Source organism: Sminthopsis crassicaudata, chromosome 6 (genome assembly GCF_048593235.1).
Source record: "Sminthopsis crassicaudata isolate SCR6 chromosome 6, ASM4859323v1, whole genome shotgun sequence".
NCBI lineage: Eukaryota > Metazoa > Chordata > Mammalia > Dasyuromorphia > Dasyuridae > Sminthopsis > Sminthopsis crassicaudata.
In genome coordinates this window covers 11,632,216-11,649,550 of record NC_133622.1, presented here as the reverse complement: position 1 = coordinate 11,649,550, position 17,335 = coordinate 11,632,216, and the positions used below count along the sequence as shown (strand labels likewise).

Sequence of the window (17,335 nt, the reverse complement as noted above, 5' to 3'; positions counted from 1 at the left end):
CACAGCACAGTGCCTACCACTAAATCCTTCCATATTCTTGTTGACTTAATGTCCTAAACACACATTGTATTGAGAGAACTATTAATAAGCACACACTAGTTTGTATTTTCCCTAGTAGTAATTTGCTTAGTACTTTGTGTATATATAATCAGGTCAGAGAAAATTTGAATTGTTTTGTCTTCCTCAGTGTATTTGTGACAGTTCTGACATCCTTCCCCACTTATTTACTTCTATTAGTAGAGTGAAAATATCAACAACAGATCCGAAGTAAAATCCCAATTCTTTGAAGCTATCCTGAACACTTAACTATCTATGTGTGTCACTGGGCAAACCATTAAACTTTTCCAGATTTCCCTTAGTTTCTTTATCTATAAAATATAGGAGGGGGGAATGTAACAACCTCCTAGTCCCCTACCGGCTTGAAAACTATGATCTTATGATATTTAAAATTTTTAAATTTAATTTCTATATATTTAATTATATTTTATTTTAATATTTTAAAGAGCTTGACTTATACCTGCTGATAGAATTGGTAATTGGGGAGATGACTGATCTGAACCTGAGGAAATGCAGATTCTACTTCCAGTTCTGAGATCTAACTTGCTAGAATGATATTAAAAGATCCCCAGATTCTTGGTTTCTTTCTTTCTTATCTGCAAAACAGTGAAGACTAAATTGCACAGACTCTAAACACTCTTCTAACTCACACAACCAACTTAATTTTTTTCTGTAGCTTTTTAGCCTAATTTTTTTTTTGTTTTACACACACACATATAAATACATGTGTGTATGTGTAGATATATATGTATATGTATATATATATGTGTGTGTATATACATATAATATATATATGTATATATATATAATTTTCAAGTAATTTTGACATTGATTTGCTGGTATGCATTTGTGCAAGTTTTCAAAATTTGAATACTACTACACTACTATGTGTTATGGTGTCTGTTCATTCATACTTCCCCCAAACTTATTGCAAATAATACTTTATGCATTACTTCTAAATAATTCATATTTTGTAGCAAGAAGATCAAAATGATAAAAAATAGATAATTTATATTATCCTTTTGGTTCTCCAAAATTTAATTTAAAAAAATTCCACTAATAAATCAGAGAACTCATCCAAATGAGTTCCCCACTAGCTAGCCTAATTTTTAAGTTTACGATGAATTATACTTCTCATTTTCAATTCAGATTTGCTGGTGTTATGAAAAATATTTTTTTTCAAATCACTGAAAAGGTGAATGATTTTGACTAAACTGGTTATTTACCAGATACTAAGTCATATTATTCAAACACAAAATGAAGTTTAGAGGAAGGTCTGTGTCAGAACACTATATTGAAAGATACAAGTTTCCTTTTACATCAAGATATAACAAGAAGCAAATATCAAACAAGTAGCCCATTTATTATTTTTTTAAAGTGGTGAAAAAGGTTGATTGTACCTTGTGGTATAAATCTTCATTCCAAGGCAGAACATTACCAGTGAAAAGACTCACAGCCATCAACAATCATCTGTGAGGAATTTCAGATTTAATATTTGTAATAGAAAGGCAGCATGGAATCATTGCTCACCATTATCCTGCGTGCTACTGGAGTTTTCAACAGAATGTTTGCAATGAAACTACACAAAGTAAGCTCATGTCCCAACCCTTTTATCCAATTATAAAAATTGTTTGTTGAATGCTAAGTTGCCCCCCAAAATGTTTCTGTTCAAACTCAATTGAATATAGTATAAGAAAGGGGTAGACAGAGGGTAATTAATAAACAAATTTTACCCTAAAAGACAGCCAGGTAATTTGTATACATTATTACATTGGATCTTACATAATAATTCCATGAGGTAGGAGTTCTTTTTTTATCTCTTTCAGAGGTGAGGAAATAGGCTCAGAAAGGTTTCATGAGTTGACTATAGTCACACAAACTAGCAAAGTTTAGAGATAGCATTTGAATCCAGATCTTTCTGCACAACTAACACTTTATGGTCTACAAATATTGCCTTGAAGTACTATCCTCTAATCATATGCAACCATGAGGAAAAACAGATTCTCGGGGCCCCAAGCAAACACCTAAGACTATAATTTACAGATGAATCCCAATACATTCCAGTGGAGGGAATTTCCATATAACAAGTGGTTTTTATACCAGTAAAAATCATTATTGAACTGTAAGACACTACTACACACCTGTCAGATTAAAGATAATGCGCAATATTGGAGGGGATGTGGGGAAACAGAAGCACCAATACATTGTTGGTAGAATTGTAAATACATCTAGCCATTCTGGAGAGCAATTTGGAACTATGCTCAAAAAGTTATCCAACTGTGCCTACCCTTTGATCCAGCAGTGTTACTATTGAGTTTTTATCCCAAAGAGATCTTAAATAAAGGGAAAGGGACCTGTATGTGAAAGAATGTTTGTGGCAGCCCTCTTTGTAGTGACCAGAAACTAGAAACTACGTGGATGCCCATCAATTGGAGAATGGCTGAATAAATGAGCAGGACCAGAAGATCATTGTACACTTCAACAACAATACTATATGATGATCAATTCTGATGGACGTGGCCATTCTCAACAATGAGATGAACCAAATCAGTTCCAATAGAGCAGTAATGAACTGAACCAGCCACACCCAGCAAAAGAACTCTGGCAGGTATCTATGAACTACTCCATGGAACTCCCAGTCTATCTGTTTTTGTCCGCCTGCATTTTGGATTTCCTTCACGGCTAATTGTACACGATTTCAAAGTCCGATTCTTTTTGTACAGCAAAACAACTGTTTGGACATGGATACATATATTGTATTTAATTTATACTTTAACATATGTAACATGTATTGGTCAACCTGCCATCTGGGGCGGGGGAAGGAGGGGAAAAATTAGAACAAAAGGTTTGGCAATTGTCAATGTTGTAAAATTTATCCATGCATATATATATATATATATATGTATATATATGCATATATATGGTAAATAAAAACTATTATTAAAAATCATATCTTGATTCCTTCAAAAACCATAAAATTAAAAAATAGGGATAATCTGATTTTGAACTTCCTTATATCCTAAGGGAAGCAGATGAGCCCAATGGAGGTAGTGATATTCTCTCAGTCACACAAATTGTTAATCACAAAAGTTGAATGAGAATTTATCTTTTCTGAATTCTGCTGCTTTTTTGATCATTTCCAGTAATGTCAGTTTCAAATGCTTTCTGAATTTTCATTTTCATGTTCTCAATTTAATTTTAATCAGGTAAATACTATGTCTTGAAAGTCTATTATGTACTTAGTACTGGTTTAGAAACTTAGGGTTAAAAAAAGAACATATAGTCTGCTCCCAGTGAGCTTACAGTATAGTTAAAAGCCTCACTGAAGACAATGATATGTATCAGTATAGAATTTTTTAATTAAAATGAATTTTTATATGATGAAGCATTTATTTTTCTCTTCATGCTTTTACTTTCCAACTGAAAAAAGCATAACTTCTGCCAAATAAGTATATACTATCAAAACAAATTTTCATATTTCCCATATCCAAAAATATATCGAGACAACAGATGATGTGAGTTGAACAGATTATGTTTGTTGGAGAGAAGCATAAAAAAGGGAAAGATAGGGTCAATTTCTGGAGGTCCCTGAAAGTCAGAAAAAGAAGTTTAAGATACCAATTAGGAAACAATTGGGAAACCAATAGGAAGCCTGAATCTCGATTCTGAGGACATTATGAATTACAATGTGCAATTACAACAGATGGCACACAATTTATAGTAGTCTAACACAGCAAAGTGTTTATAACATAGTTCTTTTATTTATGAATAGTTTTAATTTTCTGAGACTTCTGTGACTTATGCAAACTTAATTCTATAAACTTTATTTTGTAGATTAAAACTTATTGATAATCACTGCATGTGAAAACTAAATTACACCTTGCGATATAATTGGATAACATTTGTCCATATTAAATGAAATGTTTTATTATTTTTCTCAATCATTACCAGATGAGTAAATGTAGAAATAAAGGAGATAAAAACCATATCAAAATTTTTCTCATCAATCTTTCTTTTTAAAGATGTGGTGGGAAAGTTTTAATTATGGGTTAAAAATGAGTATTTTACTTCATCTATGGATTCTGATTGTATTTTGCATCCTTGTTCCCTTCTACAATGACTAATAAAAGAGCTGCCTATGGAGAGGAAAAATGTCATATGGATTTAAATCTACAAAATATAAAACAGAACAAGATATTGTTAAGGTAAGTAAAAGAATTTAAGAAAGCCACAATAGAGTGACTTATTCAGCTCTGAAGAATGCACAGAGATTTCATCCAACAGGTGCATTTGTCCATGTTTTAGGATTTTTTCATTTTTTTCTAATATATTAAAAAGGAAATGGCAAGCAGATAAAATGTGGATTAAATGGATTCTCCATTCTAATTCTAATTTATCTTTTAATAAAGTACTTTAAAGAGCAGAGCAGCTGCTTTCCTTGGTAACATCCTATATATTATTAGTCCTTTGTTAGGAGAATATTTTTTTAAATGAATGGCTTCATAAAAGGGCAAGAAAAGGTGAAGAAATTTGGTCTCTGTGACAAACAAAATGATATTGGCTTGCTCTTCATTTTAATTTTAAAAAATGATTTTATTACTTTCTTCTTAGTCTTTGATCGATTTTATGAAGTCTTATATAATAATGATTCTCCATCAAACAAAATGAATAGTTCCCAGAACATTCCATGCAATTGGTAACATCCTTAAAAACAAATGTTTTTTGAATGATGTGATATTTTATTTCTAAAAATTATACAATTAGTGCTTTGCTGCAGAAGTTTCATAATCAACTAATTAAAGACATAACAAACATCTTCTACATGAATATCATTTCCTAAAATTGTAATTAAACTCCTTATTAACAATCCCCTTTACACAGAAGTGAGGTCTCCAATTAAGAAGTCTGTGTTAGTCTAATCTAAAATGTAATATAAATTAGCATTTTAGATAAAAGGTCAACAGGGTTAAACTGTTTGTCTTCCTAAAAAAAAGTTTATAAGTGCCTTTTGTAGCTATACTTTTAAAAAGAAATTGCAATGAAACTTGAATATTAAAACCTCCAAGGAAACCAACAATAAAAGCCACTAAGAATTTCACAAGTTTTTTTTTTTCCTTAGGTGTTAATTAAATGATCATTTAACACTGCAATGTAAACACTGCATTTTCATCTACTGACAACATAGCCTATTATAAATCCAGGGCAATAAAAGTCTTGGTGTTAATACTCTGAACCAAGTTCCCACAACACTCTAAGATGCCTTGTCGTGTCTAAGGTTAAGCATCTAGACACAAAACAAAGATTGCGCCTGCTCAACTTCCAGTTCAATTTTCCCATCGCCCAGTGACCTAGGTAACACTTGGAGCAATAAAGAATAAATTTAATTTCTCCAGCATTTTGTGAGGATTAGGAACAATTGTTGGCCAGCAATGACTTTTTATCCTTGGATTCTTTTTCCTCCAGAGCATTCCTTCAGTTCCAAAAGAGAATTCTGATGGTTTAAGACTTAGAACAAACAGAACTTTAAATTAGTCTTTTTTCAATCAATTGGAACTGTTGGAGGGGAAGCAATCAACCTTCCTCTGGGCTTTTCTCAGCTAGTCAGTTACTTCAGGCTTTAATCTTTCACTATTGGAAGAAACCTATCAGGATAGAGCACAAGCTCTCTCTCCCTATTCTCTTTCCAGACTTATTTATTTCTTTCCTTTAAGTTTTTTTTTTCTCTCCTTTTTTTAAACACTTAAATCAAGATGCCATACTTACACTTACACATTCACTTGGGGGAAGATTCAAGAACCACAGATGTTCTCTGAATACCCCTGCACCCCATGTTTTTACACCACAGCCCAGCTACATAAACTCTGAAATACCTTTTTTTTTTTTTTTTTTTAACTTTGATTACTTCCTTTTCTAGCATTGTTTCCTTTTAAACTGCTGCCCAAACGGTTTCTCACATATAATTTACCCAAGCTTTCAAGGTTAACTCCTACAGGAAGAACCCTATGAAGGAACCACCTTGACAGTTAATTTGATTTTAAATACTGAGAAAAGGGAACGAAGCAGAACATTTTTATATACTTCACTCTAGTAAAGTTAAAACAACTATTGTTACCTGTGTTGGGAACCTAACTTGTTAAAAGTAATTTTCCCTAGTCTAATTTCTCTACCAAAATTAGTTGGCTAAAAAAAGAAAAATGCTATAAATTCTTTAAAAGTAGCATTAGGTGACCCTGGATAGACTGAGGAATAATTCTGTTCCCTCATGACTATATTTAAAGGAGTTTACCAAACTCCTTTCAGTAGAGCCAGATTTCCCTCGCTGTTATCACAAAGGCGCCCCTTTTTTCATCTATTTTTGCTAATCTTCATCCTTATTTAAGCTTGTCCTAGAGCCCAGAGTGCCTCCTTTTCCCCAGAGGAACACCTAACCCTTATTTAAAGGGGAAATCAAAAGGCACTTCCCCCAGGAAGCCCTAACCCCTCTTAGCAGGTAATGAATGGCTTTTCCCCAGAGATCTCAAACATTTTAATCACCCTTATGTCCTTACTAGGTTTAATTTTGTATGGTTACTATATGACTATGTCATATCCCCCTACCAATTCAATAAGCTCCAGAAAGACAAGAAACATTTCTAGGTTCAGCCAGCCCTCAGAACACAATGCACACCAGTTTGTAAATAATCTGCATATTCAAGTGTGTTAACCTATTTATGTTAATTCCCCAGATGGATTCAATGAATTTATCCTGTTTTTACAGAACACCAATTAAAAGAGGCAAAATGACACACTGCCTAAAATGAATTTGGGAAGAAAAAAAAAAAAGCAAACAATAACAAAAACAAACAAAACCCAGAAAGCAAATAGTATCAGCAATTTAGAAATAGTTTACTGTAATAACTACATTCACAACATACCAATTTCAGAGGAGAAAATAACAGAATTGCTGAGGAATTTTTCCCATGCAGCAAGCATACATATATACTTTAATGGTCAAATTATAATTTATCACATTGATTCTTGTAGAGTAACTCAGGGAAAAATGTTCAAAATATGTTCTCTCCTCCTTACACATGTTGCTGGGCAATAAAAATAAATAAATAAATAAAAATGTGGGTTGTTCTGCTCAACTTTCTAACCCTGATCAGTTTATAGTTCAAGCATAAGAATTTACTTTTCTTTTCTCACCTTAAATTCCTATGAATAGAGAAACATTTTATAATATGCAGAGAGGAAAGAATAAGGAAAGTAAGTTGGGCTGGAATTACTATGTCATTAGTTCGTGATAAATTTGGTATTAGCAAGTTAAAAAGAGGAACTCTGAAATCAATTAAGACATCTAACTATCCCAAGCCACCAAACCCATCATACTCCCTCAGCCTGCACCAATGTTCACTTTCATTTTGTTGATGATTAAGAGGCAGACAAAACTGCATGATGGTAGAAACCAAAGCAGATGACAAAGAAAGAAGAGTATAATAAACAAGTTAACTTCGATTCATTATTGGAGTTCCTGTTACTTCCCAACTTTTTACTATGAACAAGAGATTAAAAAAAAACAAAACAAAACAGGTTGCTTATTACTAACTCTCTCTCTCATAGTCATAGCACCCCCCCCCAAAAAAAAGCAATTCATGGTTTAAAAATAAGCATAATTTTAAGTTTTCATTAAAAATGTGTTAAGATTTTACTAAGAAAAATTGCAGTTTTACCTTTACCTTTAAGATATTGGTTTATTTCAGACTGTCACTGTGTCTGAAACTTGATTTTTACCATAAAGATAAATTTACAAAAATGACTCTTTGAAGATATTTGTTAAACTAAACAATTCTTGTGTTATTTTGCTCCCACTCCCACTCATTTTATGCCAGAATTCTTAAAGTGATAGGATTCATCTTGTTAAAAGTAAACAGGCCTGATTTCACTTATTTTTGCTCTTTTCTAATAAATGGGAAATGGGGAAGAGAGTGAGGGGTAAGGGGATCATAATGTGTACTTTATGGTGAAAAGAATTACAAAATATTGTTATCAATGAAGAATTCACAACTAAAATTTACAATCTATTTAAAGATGTTTATATTCATTTGTAAAAAAAGACATTTTATGTAGTTAGTTGACTTATAGAATGATTTTAAAGTCAAAAATGGACTTAAAAACCAAGCCCTATCCACCACCAATTTTTCAGATAAGGAAACAAGAAATTAAGATTAAAGCCAAGATAATAAAGCCAGCTAATCAGTTGCAAAGTCTGGATTGAAACTGAAGTTGCCTGACCCCAGCCAAATATTATTTTTTCTATAGGATACTCTCTAGTAAGACAAATTCATCTTATTTTCCCAGGTGTTTAATATAAACTAAGAGGACAAGAAGTAGGACCGCATCTGTGGTTTAAATGTTCTAGGGAACTGTCTACCAATGCTCCTCAGCACTTTGGTTATAACTTATGAAAATCTGCCTCTGAACAACTGGGTGCCCAGGGTCCCACTGCTTTAGTTGTAAGAATTGAATCCTGGTTTTCTCCCTGAGGCCATCTTTCTCCATACTTCATCACACTCTCTCTACATATAATTCAAACACTATTTTTAAAATTTCCCTATAATTTATTTCAGGACTTAACTTTACAACTTCCAAAATTTGGAAATAGTGATCTAACATTAGTAATTTTGATATTTATATACCCCTTTCCTTGTATTTCAAAAAAAGATGGCTCTATGTATCTGTCTCTCTCCTCTGTCTCTCTGTCTTTGTTGGGGGGGGTGTATGTGTGTCTTTTTAAGGCTTTCAAGGCAAAAGAATACCATCAACATGTCCAGTGTTCTGATTTTTACTAACTTCCTTGCTTTGAATAACTATGATGTTTCAAAGATTTAATTGGCTATTGGGTAATAAATAATAGGCAAGGCCTTCAAGAATAGACACCATATTTTATGACTCTTTTCAGTTAGAGCCCTTAGCAGAATGCCCCAGGCACAGAAAGAATTCAATAAATGTTTGTTTTCCATAGCACACGCGCCCATCTACCATTCAGGAATAAGTGCTGACATACACACACACAGAAAGATATTAATGCACAAGCTTTTGTTAGGGGAGTTCACTCTCTCTTGGCCTTACAGCAGGCCCTGGAGAGGGGCAGCCTTTCTCAGAGCCGAAACCTGACAATTCCTGCCTGGTCTCCAACAGCAGCCAGGCAACAAGTCACATCTGAACCATCTATCAGAAGGGGAAACCACCAACAAGCTACCCTGCAGAATCTGGAACCCAATCTCCTCTTTATTGGATTTCTACCCTCCACAGAGTCTGAGCTCTGATCTGCATGACATTCAGAGCTTGAGCTAGGTCCATGAGATCCCACTTTTCTTGGAAAGCTTTGGGGAAATAGGTGCTCAGAGAAGGAGGTGTCCACCCTTTTATCTGGCTGCTTAAAAAGACAGCTCTGCTTGCAAAGTATAATATTTAAGGCTAACCATCCAAAGCAGGAGGGGCTTTGCTTTATTATTTTCTCTCCCAAGGCAGCCCAGAATCAGGAAGAGAAAAGGGAAAGCAAACCCCCAACTCTGCATTCATGAACCGTGTAAAGAAAAAAGTTGGTGCTTCCAGTCCCTCACAGGTTCCACACCTTTTTCAGCCTCACCCCTCTTTGTTTTCAGACATCAACAAAGCCAGCTAAAGTACCCGTGTAGACAGTGTGGATCCTCTGCTCTCTTTCTAACAATTCTAAAACAGATATGACAGCAATCTGAAGAACTTTCATCCCCAGTGCATGAAAGATCTGCACTATTCCCAGGAATGGAAATCAGCGGTAGCTATCATGGTAGCTCACTAGATGAGTAATGATGTCGATCTGGCCGGACAACGGTAACCGTAGCAACTGTAACCTGCAATTCCTGCGTAACCGTTGTTGGATTTATTGTGGCAGGGGCCAAACAGGCCAAGAGTAAAATGAAGCAGGGAACTATGGTATCTGACACATCTAGTACCGCACACTTTAATCATAGCTGGCAGAAATTAATTCAAGAGGAATTTTTGCAAGGGCTCCCCATGCAGTGTTCTGCTTTTATTCTCTACTACAAGGATTTTAGGTAACTAAATTGACATGAAGAAACTGAGGACTTAGAAGGTTTTTTAATATATAATTAGATTAAATAATGTTATATTTTTTTAATGCGGAAAAACAAATCTCACTGACATTTTGTGCATCCTGTTGTATCTCTCAAAACACTTCAACATTTAGAAAACCCTAAGATGGTAAAAAAAAAATAGGCAATCTAGTTGTTTTTTTTCTTCTAATCATTGAATTTAGTTTTTCATTATCAAGAGTGGTTTCTGGGATGTAATGTTAGCTCAATCAACTTACATGCAGAAAGTGACAGATTTAAGATATGAAACTTTCTTTATTAGACTTTGTGTTCCTATCAAGTTATTTTCTTAAAAGTTTCTCAAGGAAAAAGGCACATTGTTTTTGCACACACAAAGATACCATAGAGGTATCAACAATTTATATCCAGAAAGATTTAAAAGTATGCATTCTTACATGGGTATTTACTTTGCAACTAAAAAGCTATAATCTTAGCAGAAAAATCAAGGTTTAAACTATTTGTTTCAGTGAAGCATTCACTAGACATTTAAAGATAGTTACTACTGATGATGTATAAAGTCCAAGTAGTGAATATCTAAGTACTAAAAAAGTGTAAACTCCACTTGCAAGGGGGGGGGGTGAGATTTTCACAAAAAGATTTGAAGAAAATTAAATGAGTGAATCACTTGGCTATATGTGATACCTGAGTCCTTTTTGTGGCGGTAGAGAGAAAAAGAGTTACAAAGAAGTGCTTTGAATATTTAAGTTTATGTTAGAATACTGAGTAAATATAATAATGCTCAAAAAAATAAACTAAAAACCACAAAACAAATATGTGTAACCCAAAAGGCTAACCACGGCACCGCCAAATGAAATTCCTCTCTAACAAGCCATGGTTTGTAGTTGAAAACTCCACTTCAAAGTGTGAATTGCTCATGAGCAAATCAAATTTCAAGTAATCTAATTACATGAAGGAGCACTTAACTGTGTTTATAAGCTATGTACCTTGAATATAACATATACACCCAATATAATAGATATTTAGTCAGAATCTACCAAATGCAAGAACTCACAGGTACTAGGAGTATCCAACAATCAATGATTAAATTGGGAAAAGTCTACCCAAGTCCTTCAGTCTGTGATGAAATGTAATGGCAATCTCTACAATGATCTTCAGGTTACTTTGAAAATGATTTTCTCCCTTCAGAAGAATACAATAGAAATAAGTGTGGGTGCTTTCTAGGGCTAGGGTGGGAGGTAAGGGAGGGTGTGGAGTACCTAGTTGAGCTGAGAAAATTATGTACTGTCTCTTTTAAACTCCTCAACCTATTCCTTTCCTTTACTTACACTTCCCATCTGTCAACAAGTGCTTGTAATTTTATTACACTGTCCTGTAGTTTATGCAGAGTTGGTATTATTTTACAGAGTTCTGTTAATGGACTGGATAAATGGTAATGCTATTTAAACTAGTCTCCTGCTCCAACAAACACAGCTGCAACCGTACTACTATTTCTGAGCAAACATCTTGACCTGAACATGTAGTGCTCTCTCAACCCGTCCAAAGAGAAATTGGAGCAGACAGCAAAGGGAAAGCATAGTTGGCCGCTGGCGGCAACCAACCATGTCTAATCATAATTCATATACAGTGTACCCTCTTTTTCTTTTATATTGCATTTAGGCTATGCAATGAGCATATGGGCTTCTTCACCTGGCATCTCATTTACAGTTGGGACTCACTCAAATGGGTATCATTCTTCACAGAAGCTCAAACAAAGTTTACAGTGTGCTCCATCTAATTAGCTTTAAAAAAAATCAGCTAAACTTACAATAAAAGAATTGCAAACTTGGTCTCTGAAACATGTAAAATGGATTCACATTTTTAATTGATAATCTATCAGAAGCAGAAACATTACAAAATTGAAAAACTATTCACCTTAAAGTAATTAAAGTTTTATGTCAATTGACTGTATAAAACCATATACGAAAGAAATTATTATTTGGAATTTTTGAGTTGGACATAATTTTCCTAAATAAGTGACTCCCCTGGATTAGAGATTTCATGTATAAGTTTGCTTTTTATGTATCTATGTCTAATAAGCAGAGATATTTGGCCAGAATAAAATAACACTACAAAAAAAAAAAAAGCTCTTTATCAAAGATTTTTTGATATTTACTGTCATTTCCCATCCTACTTGAAGAAGTATACATTTAAAAATTTTAAAAATAGCAAAAACATATTCATAGGATTGCAGGCTACATTTTTCATAGCTTTAAATTTGAATTTCTGGAGAAGGAATCTTTACACAGGTACTTCTAGGGCCTAGTCATTTCTCAAATACTTAATATAAAAAATATGAATTGCTACTGTCTTTTTTATTTTTTCTACTTCTAGTGATTATACTAAGCATGAAACCCATTTGATAAATTCTTGCTTAGGATGATGACAAACCAATTCTTAATGTTTATCACCCAGAAAACCTCAACTTTAAGATACCAATTATCTTCTTATCACATGGAAAAAAGTTTTCACTTTTCACTGTTATTTATGAAATGTATTACTAACAATTTAAACTAAGTTTTGCAAGACATAATTATTATCAAAGTTCAGAAACAATTTTTGAAATGAGAATACTACAATTCCCAGCAATTTGGTCTCTAATTCAGATGTAAAATTCCAAGTTAAAAATAGCCAAGATATCTAAAATAATGTGTAAATAAATAATTTCATAAAATAGCAGTACTCAAGTCATTTTTTTCAATTATCATTTCTTCAACTACAACAATGATAATAGTAACAATAACTGGCATTTATATGACAAAGTAAGATTTACAAAGGAGTTTACATATATTTATCTCTTACTCCACAAACTTTATCTTCTCCAGTATTTAGTGCAATTATTGTATGGTGGAAGAGTGAAGGGTTAAATGGTTTGATAAGATCTATCTCACTGTTACCATCCCAAACCATGCCCTTGTCTATGCTGTTTCCTCCATCTGAAAATGCTTACCCATTCCTTCCTTTTGTCCACTTCAATCCTGTACTTTTTTTATGGCCCAGTCTAGGTCCTACCCTCATTCTCAGGAAAGAACTGTAGACTTCAGCCTTTCCCTTCCATGTACTACACAAATTTCAACACTAATTTTAGATCAACAACCTATGTGAAATCATATGCTAACATTCAATCCAAGTGAAAATTAACTAGACATTAAGATAAAATTTCAAAATCTCTAAAGTCCCTAAAATTCTCAGCTGACAGGATATTTTTACTCAAAGCCATTTTTGCCTACTCCTTCTTCCATAGATTTTATAAACATATTTGGATATAAAAAAAATAAATAAAGTCTTATTCATTTCTCAAAGGTCCCTAACAAATAATTTCATTCAAATAAAAGTTTATTTTCAAGAGATTTTTTCCTTGAATAGTTAAAATTATTAAAATTAATAAAATTTCATTAAATAAATGAATCAAATTGACCTACAAAAGCATTTAGTTCTGAAGAGTCCAAAAAAGACTAACACTTTTAAACATGTTTCACCATCTTTCCTAAACAGTAGCAAAAATGTCAGAATTTGGAATGAATACAAGGAATTCCAGCTGCATATAACTTCTTTCTAAACCATAGAACACAATGAATTAAGGCATATAGCACACACAGTAAAGAAGCAAGTTTGGCTGGGGAAGTAAACAAATGATTCATTTCTCCTGCTTCTGGAATTGCTGAAGTAACCCTAAAACAGTGGGGTTACCTCTGCATATCTGCAAAGAAATTGTATGTTTGCCCACTTGCTATTCATCCAAATGCTCCTCTGAAATCATCCCAAATATTGAAACATCCCATATTCTTATGCTACACTCCAATAATCAGAAAAACTCATGTGTAAAATTCTAAGTTTGTTTTTTTTGTTGTTGTTATATTGAGAGGGTTACTATTATTTCATCTTCAACAAAAGTCCTTTCATGTCTCAACTATGACATGGAGGTGACTCTTTGGAATCAAAGTTTTACTCAGCACAGTCTGTCTAGTCTACTAAACTGAAAAGGAATTGACGATGAGGCCTAAAAGTGACTCTAGCTATTGTTTGAAGACCATCCTAAATAAATATGGAGGAACTTATCACTAAGTTAGCTGGAAGGTAATGATTTTTTTTAGTCACAAGAACTTTCAAAGATTCCCCAATAACTCACAGAAAAGTACAAGGTTGGCACAGAATATGCCCATACTGAAACTATAACAGATCAATTAACAACTGAGGTAATTATTTGGTCAAAAAAACAAGCTGTCTAGGGAGAGCTAAAAATATTCTGTTTGATACTCAAATTATGGGATATTCCCAAACAAATCCTTTCTTGCAGTTTGTGCTTTTAACAATTATTTAAATGCTGTAAAAATTCCAATCTTTTTTCTAGTCATGCTCTCCTGAAATCATCCTTTAGTTTAGCCTATTTACACCACATAACATAATATAAATTTTTGATTAAGATCCATTTTCACATATACTATATTAACATTTTATACCAACAAGGATCACTATTTGAGCACAGAATAATATCACAAAACCAAACTATGGACCCTCAACTATGAAAAACAATTTCACCAATTACTTTTTAAGCTACTATGGTCTTTTCAAAATAACAAAATGAACATAAAACTTAGCTATCTTGTCAATCAGAGCTCAATTAAAAGCCTTCAAGAGACATAAGTATTAAGGAAACTTCAACAGTAGATACTTGACTAAATTTGTTCACTTATTATAACAAATAAACCATTGTAGGTTATTTAAAAATAATTGAAACCAATGAAGATAGATCATATAACTCCCAAAGAAAGAAAAAAAAAAACAAAGCAAACCTTAAAATGCAGAAACATATCAATGGACAGATTCCAAGAAAACAAAGTTAACGACCTCAAAAAGAACATTTAATAAAATGCAAGGTACTACCCAAAGCAACAATAACTAACTGTGTCTACTCACAGCCTGTATAACTTCGAAGTCCCAAGAAACAGCAACTCAGGAAACAGCTGAAGGTTATTTTTGTTTAAACGCCTTTTGAGAAAAACAGAAAAACACAAATAAAAATAAAGCTCATGTTACAGATAAGATATAACAATGAAACAGTGATTTGGTATTATTATTGTGTTTTAAGAAAGATATGAAAGATCTTCAGGAGAATTAAATATTGCATTATCATCATTAATTGTCTACTACAAATTAAAAGTTTGATTCATCTTTCATTGTGTGACTTCAAAACATGTTTCCATTATGCAGTCAGTTTATTTGAAGCAACCATTAGTGAGAACTAATTTTTAAACCTTACAATCTCTATCTATGGAAAGGAACAGAGAAATGGGGGCTGCTCTACAGCAGATTCCCATCAAGGTCTCCTTAATGTAAGAATAAAAAGAAGAGGAAGAAGAAGATGAAGACAGAAGAGGGGGGGAAGATGAGGAGGGGAGAGGCAGGAGGAGGAGGAAGAAGAGGAGGGGGAGGGGAGGGAGAAAAAGATAGGGAGGGAAAGGAGAAAGGAACAGAAAAAGGGGAGGAGGAAGAGGAGACGAGAAGGAGGAAGACAATGAATGGGGGGTCAGGTGTAGCCCGATATCATCCACACAGTAATACTCTGATCACTCAGGTCTTAAAACAGGCCCAAATGGCCGATTCTGAAGCAAGCAGTTCTCAGATTGGAGGTAGTGGAGTTCATATCATTGAATACTTTGTCATGAGGAATCCTGGCTCGTGGAACAGCCAAGGGGCACCCTAAGGAGCCTGGGAAGTCTCATTTAAAAATGAGCAGCTGGTTTTGTTGAGTTCTTGGCAAGGTCAAGGTCTAACATGTTTTGAGGGTAGAACTTTATGTGTTATATATGATTTTGTTTAAGTCTGTGAATACTAATACTACACATGCTGGAAAAGTAAATTTATAGTAAACAAGATTATTTACAAAGTTCTTTTATCTGTAATAAAATAACAGAATTTTATGGAGCATATTTTGAAGACCATTCTCATAAGTAATATAAATCAAGTTTTTATTTCTGATTTTGATCCTCAACTCAAACCTACAGATTTTTGGTACTGACTGAAAGATATAATAAGTTTGAAAAACTTTAAAAGAATTTGATCTGAAATATATTTTAAAACTTTTTCAAATACATTTAAATTCAATTCCACTTAGGTTCTAATGCTATGAAATGATACAATTACTCCCAGTTCATCCACATGTATCTACCAAAGAATAGAAAAACCTGACAAAACTTAATCATTTTCCAATTTTGTGAATTTCAAATCTTTAGCATTTCATTAATATATCTATATCTATATATATGTATATATATATATATCTCAATGAAGTCAGGGGTCTTTTCTTAAATAAGGATAACTAAAAATTTAAAAAGTGAAGAGGAAAATTGAAATATCTAGAAGGTGAAGTATCTAGAAGTTGTAGTACTTAGAAATCATCATATGAAGGAAGTAAAGATCTTGAAGAGAGACTGACAGAACACAATCCTAGTCTTCAATCATTTGGAAATTTGTCATCAAACAAGGGCTAGACATGTCCCAAATAACTCCAAATGCCAGCAATAGTCCCAATAGGAAGGGGAAAAAAGAAAGAAAAATTTAAAATAGCCTTGGAAGGCAATGATGCATCTATCAATGGATATATTAAAAACAAACAAACAACAACAAAAAAAGATGATCATCAAAATATTATAACAGTTTAAATAGCATAAGGTGGGAAATAGAAGGGTCCTTTCCTCTTTTAGATTCTATGATGAAATAGAAAATAGGCATGATTTTCATTATATTTTAACTTAAATGATTACAAAATTAGAGTCATACCCAGGAACGATGTTCAACTCATTTTAAAGTGTTTACTGATGATGAAAAACATAAAAGAAATTACAATGGGAGTGATGTGCTCCAGTGAAGAGAACCTAAGTTTTAACCCTCCCTTTTGAAGTTTACTGCCTTTATGATCGTGCAAACCACTTACTCTGTATGGGGCTCAATTTCCTCATCTAGATTCTCCAAATTTAGTAGTTTCTGAGGTCCTTTTCAGATATTGATCTAACACCGAAATTGTACAATTGATAATTCTGGATCCCATCTCTTTTTGTGTGTGTGTGGAGGACTTGTCTATATAACATCTAACAATTTAAAGCACAAAAGATTTCCTAATTTAGTAAGAAGCACAATCTTCTGGGTGG

At 33.2% G+C, this 17,335-nt stretch overlaps 1 protein-coding gene across 3 annotated transcripts in view; it reads right to left on the bottom strand.

Annotated features, from left to right (window-relative positions):
- The window catches only part of SLIT2 (slit guidance ligand 2), a 344,055-nt gene that overhangs the window by 311,773 nt on the left and 14,947 nt on the right, over positions 1 to 17,335 (bottom strand). For all 3 annotated transcript variants that reach the window (XM_074275110.1, XM_074275109.1, XM_074275107.1), the window contains exon 4: positions 15,105 to 15,176. In XM_074275110.1, coding sequence (XP_074131211.1) covers positions 15,105 to 15,176 — 72 coding nt within the window. The remainder of the gene's footprint in view (positions 1 to 15,104; positions 15,177 to 17,335) is intronic.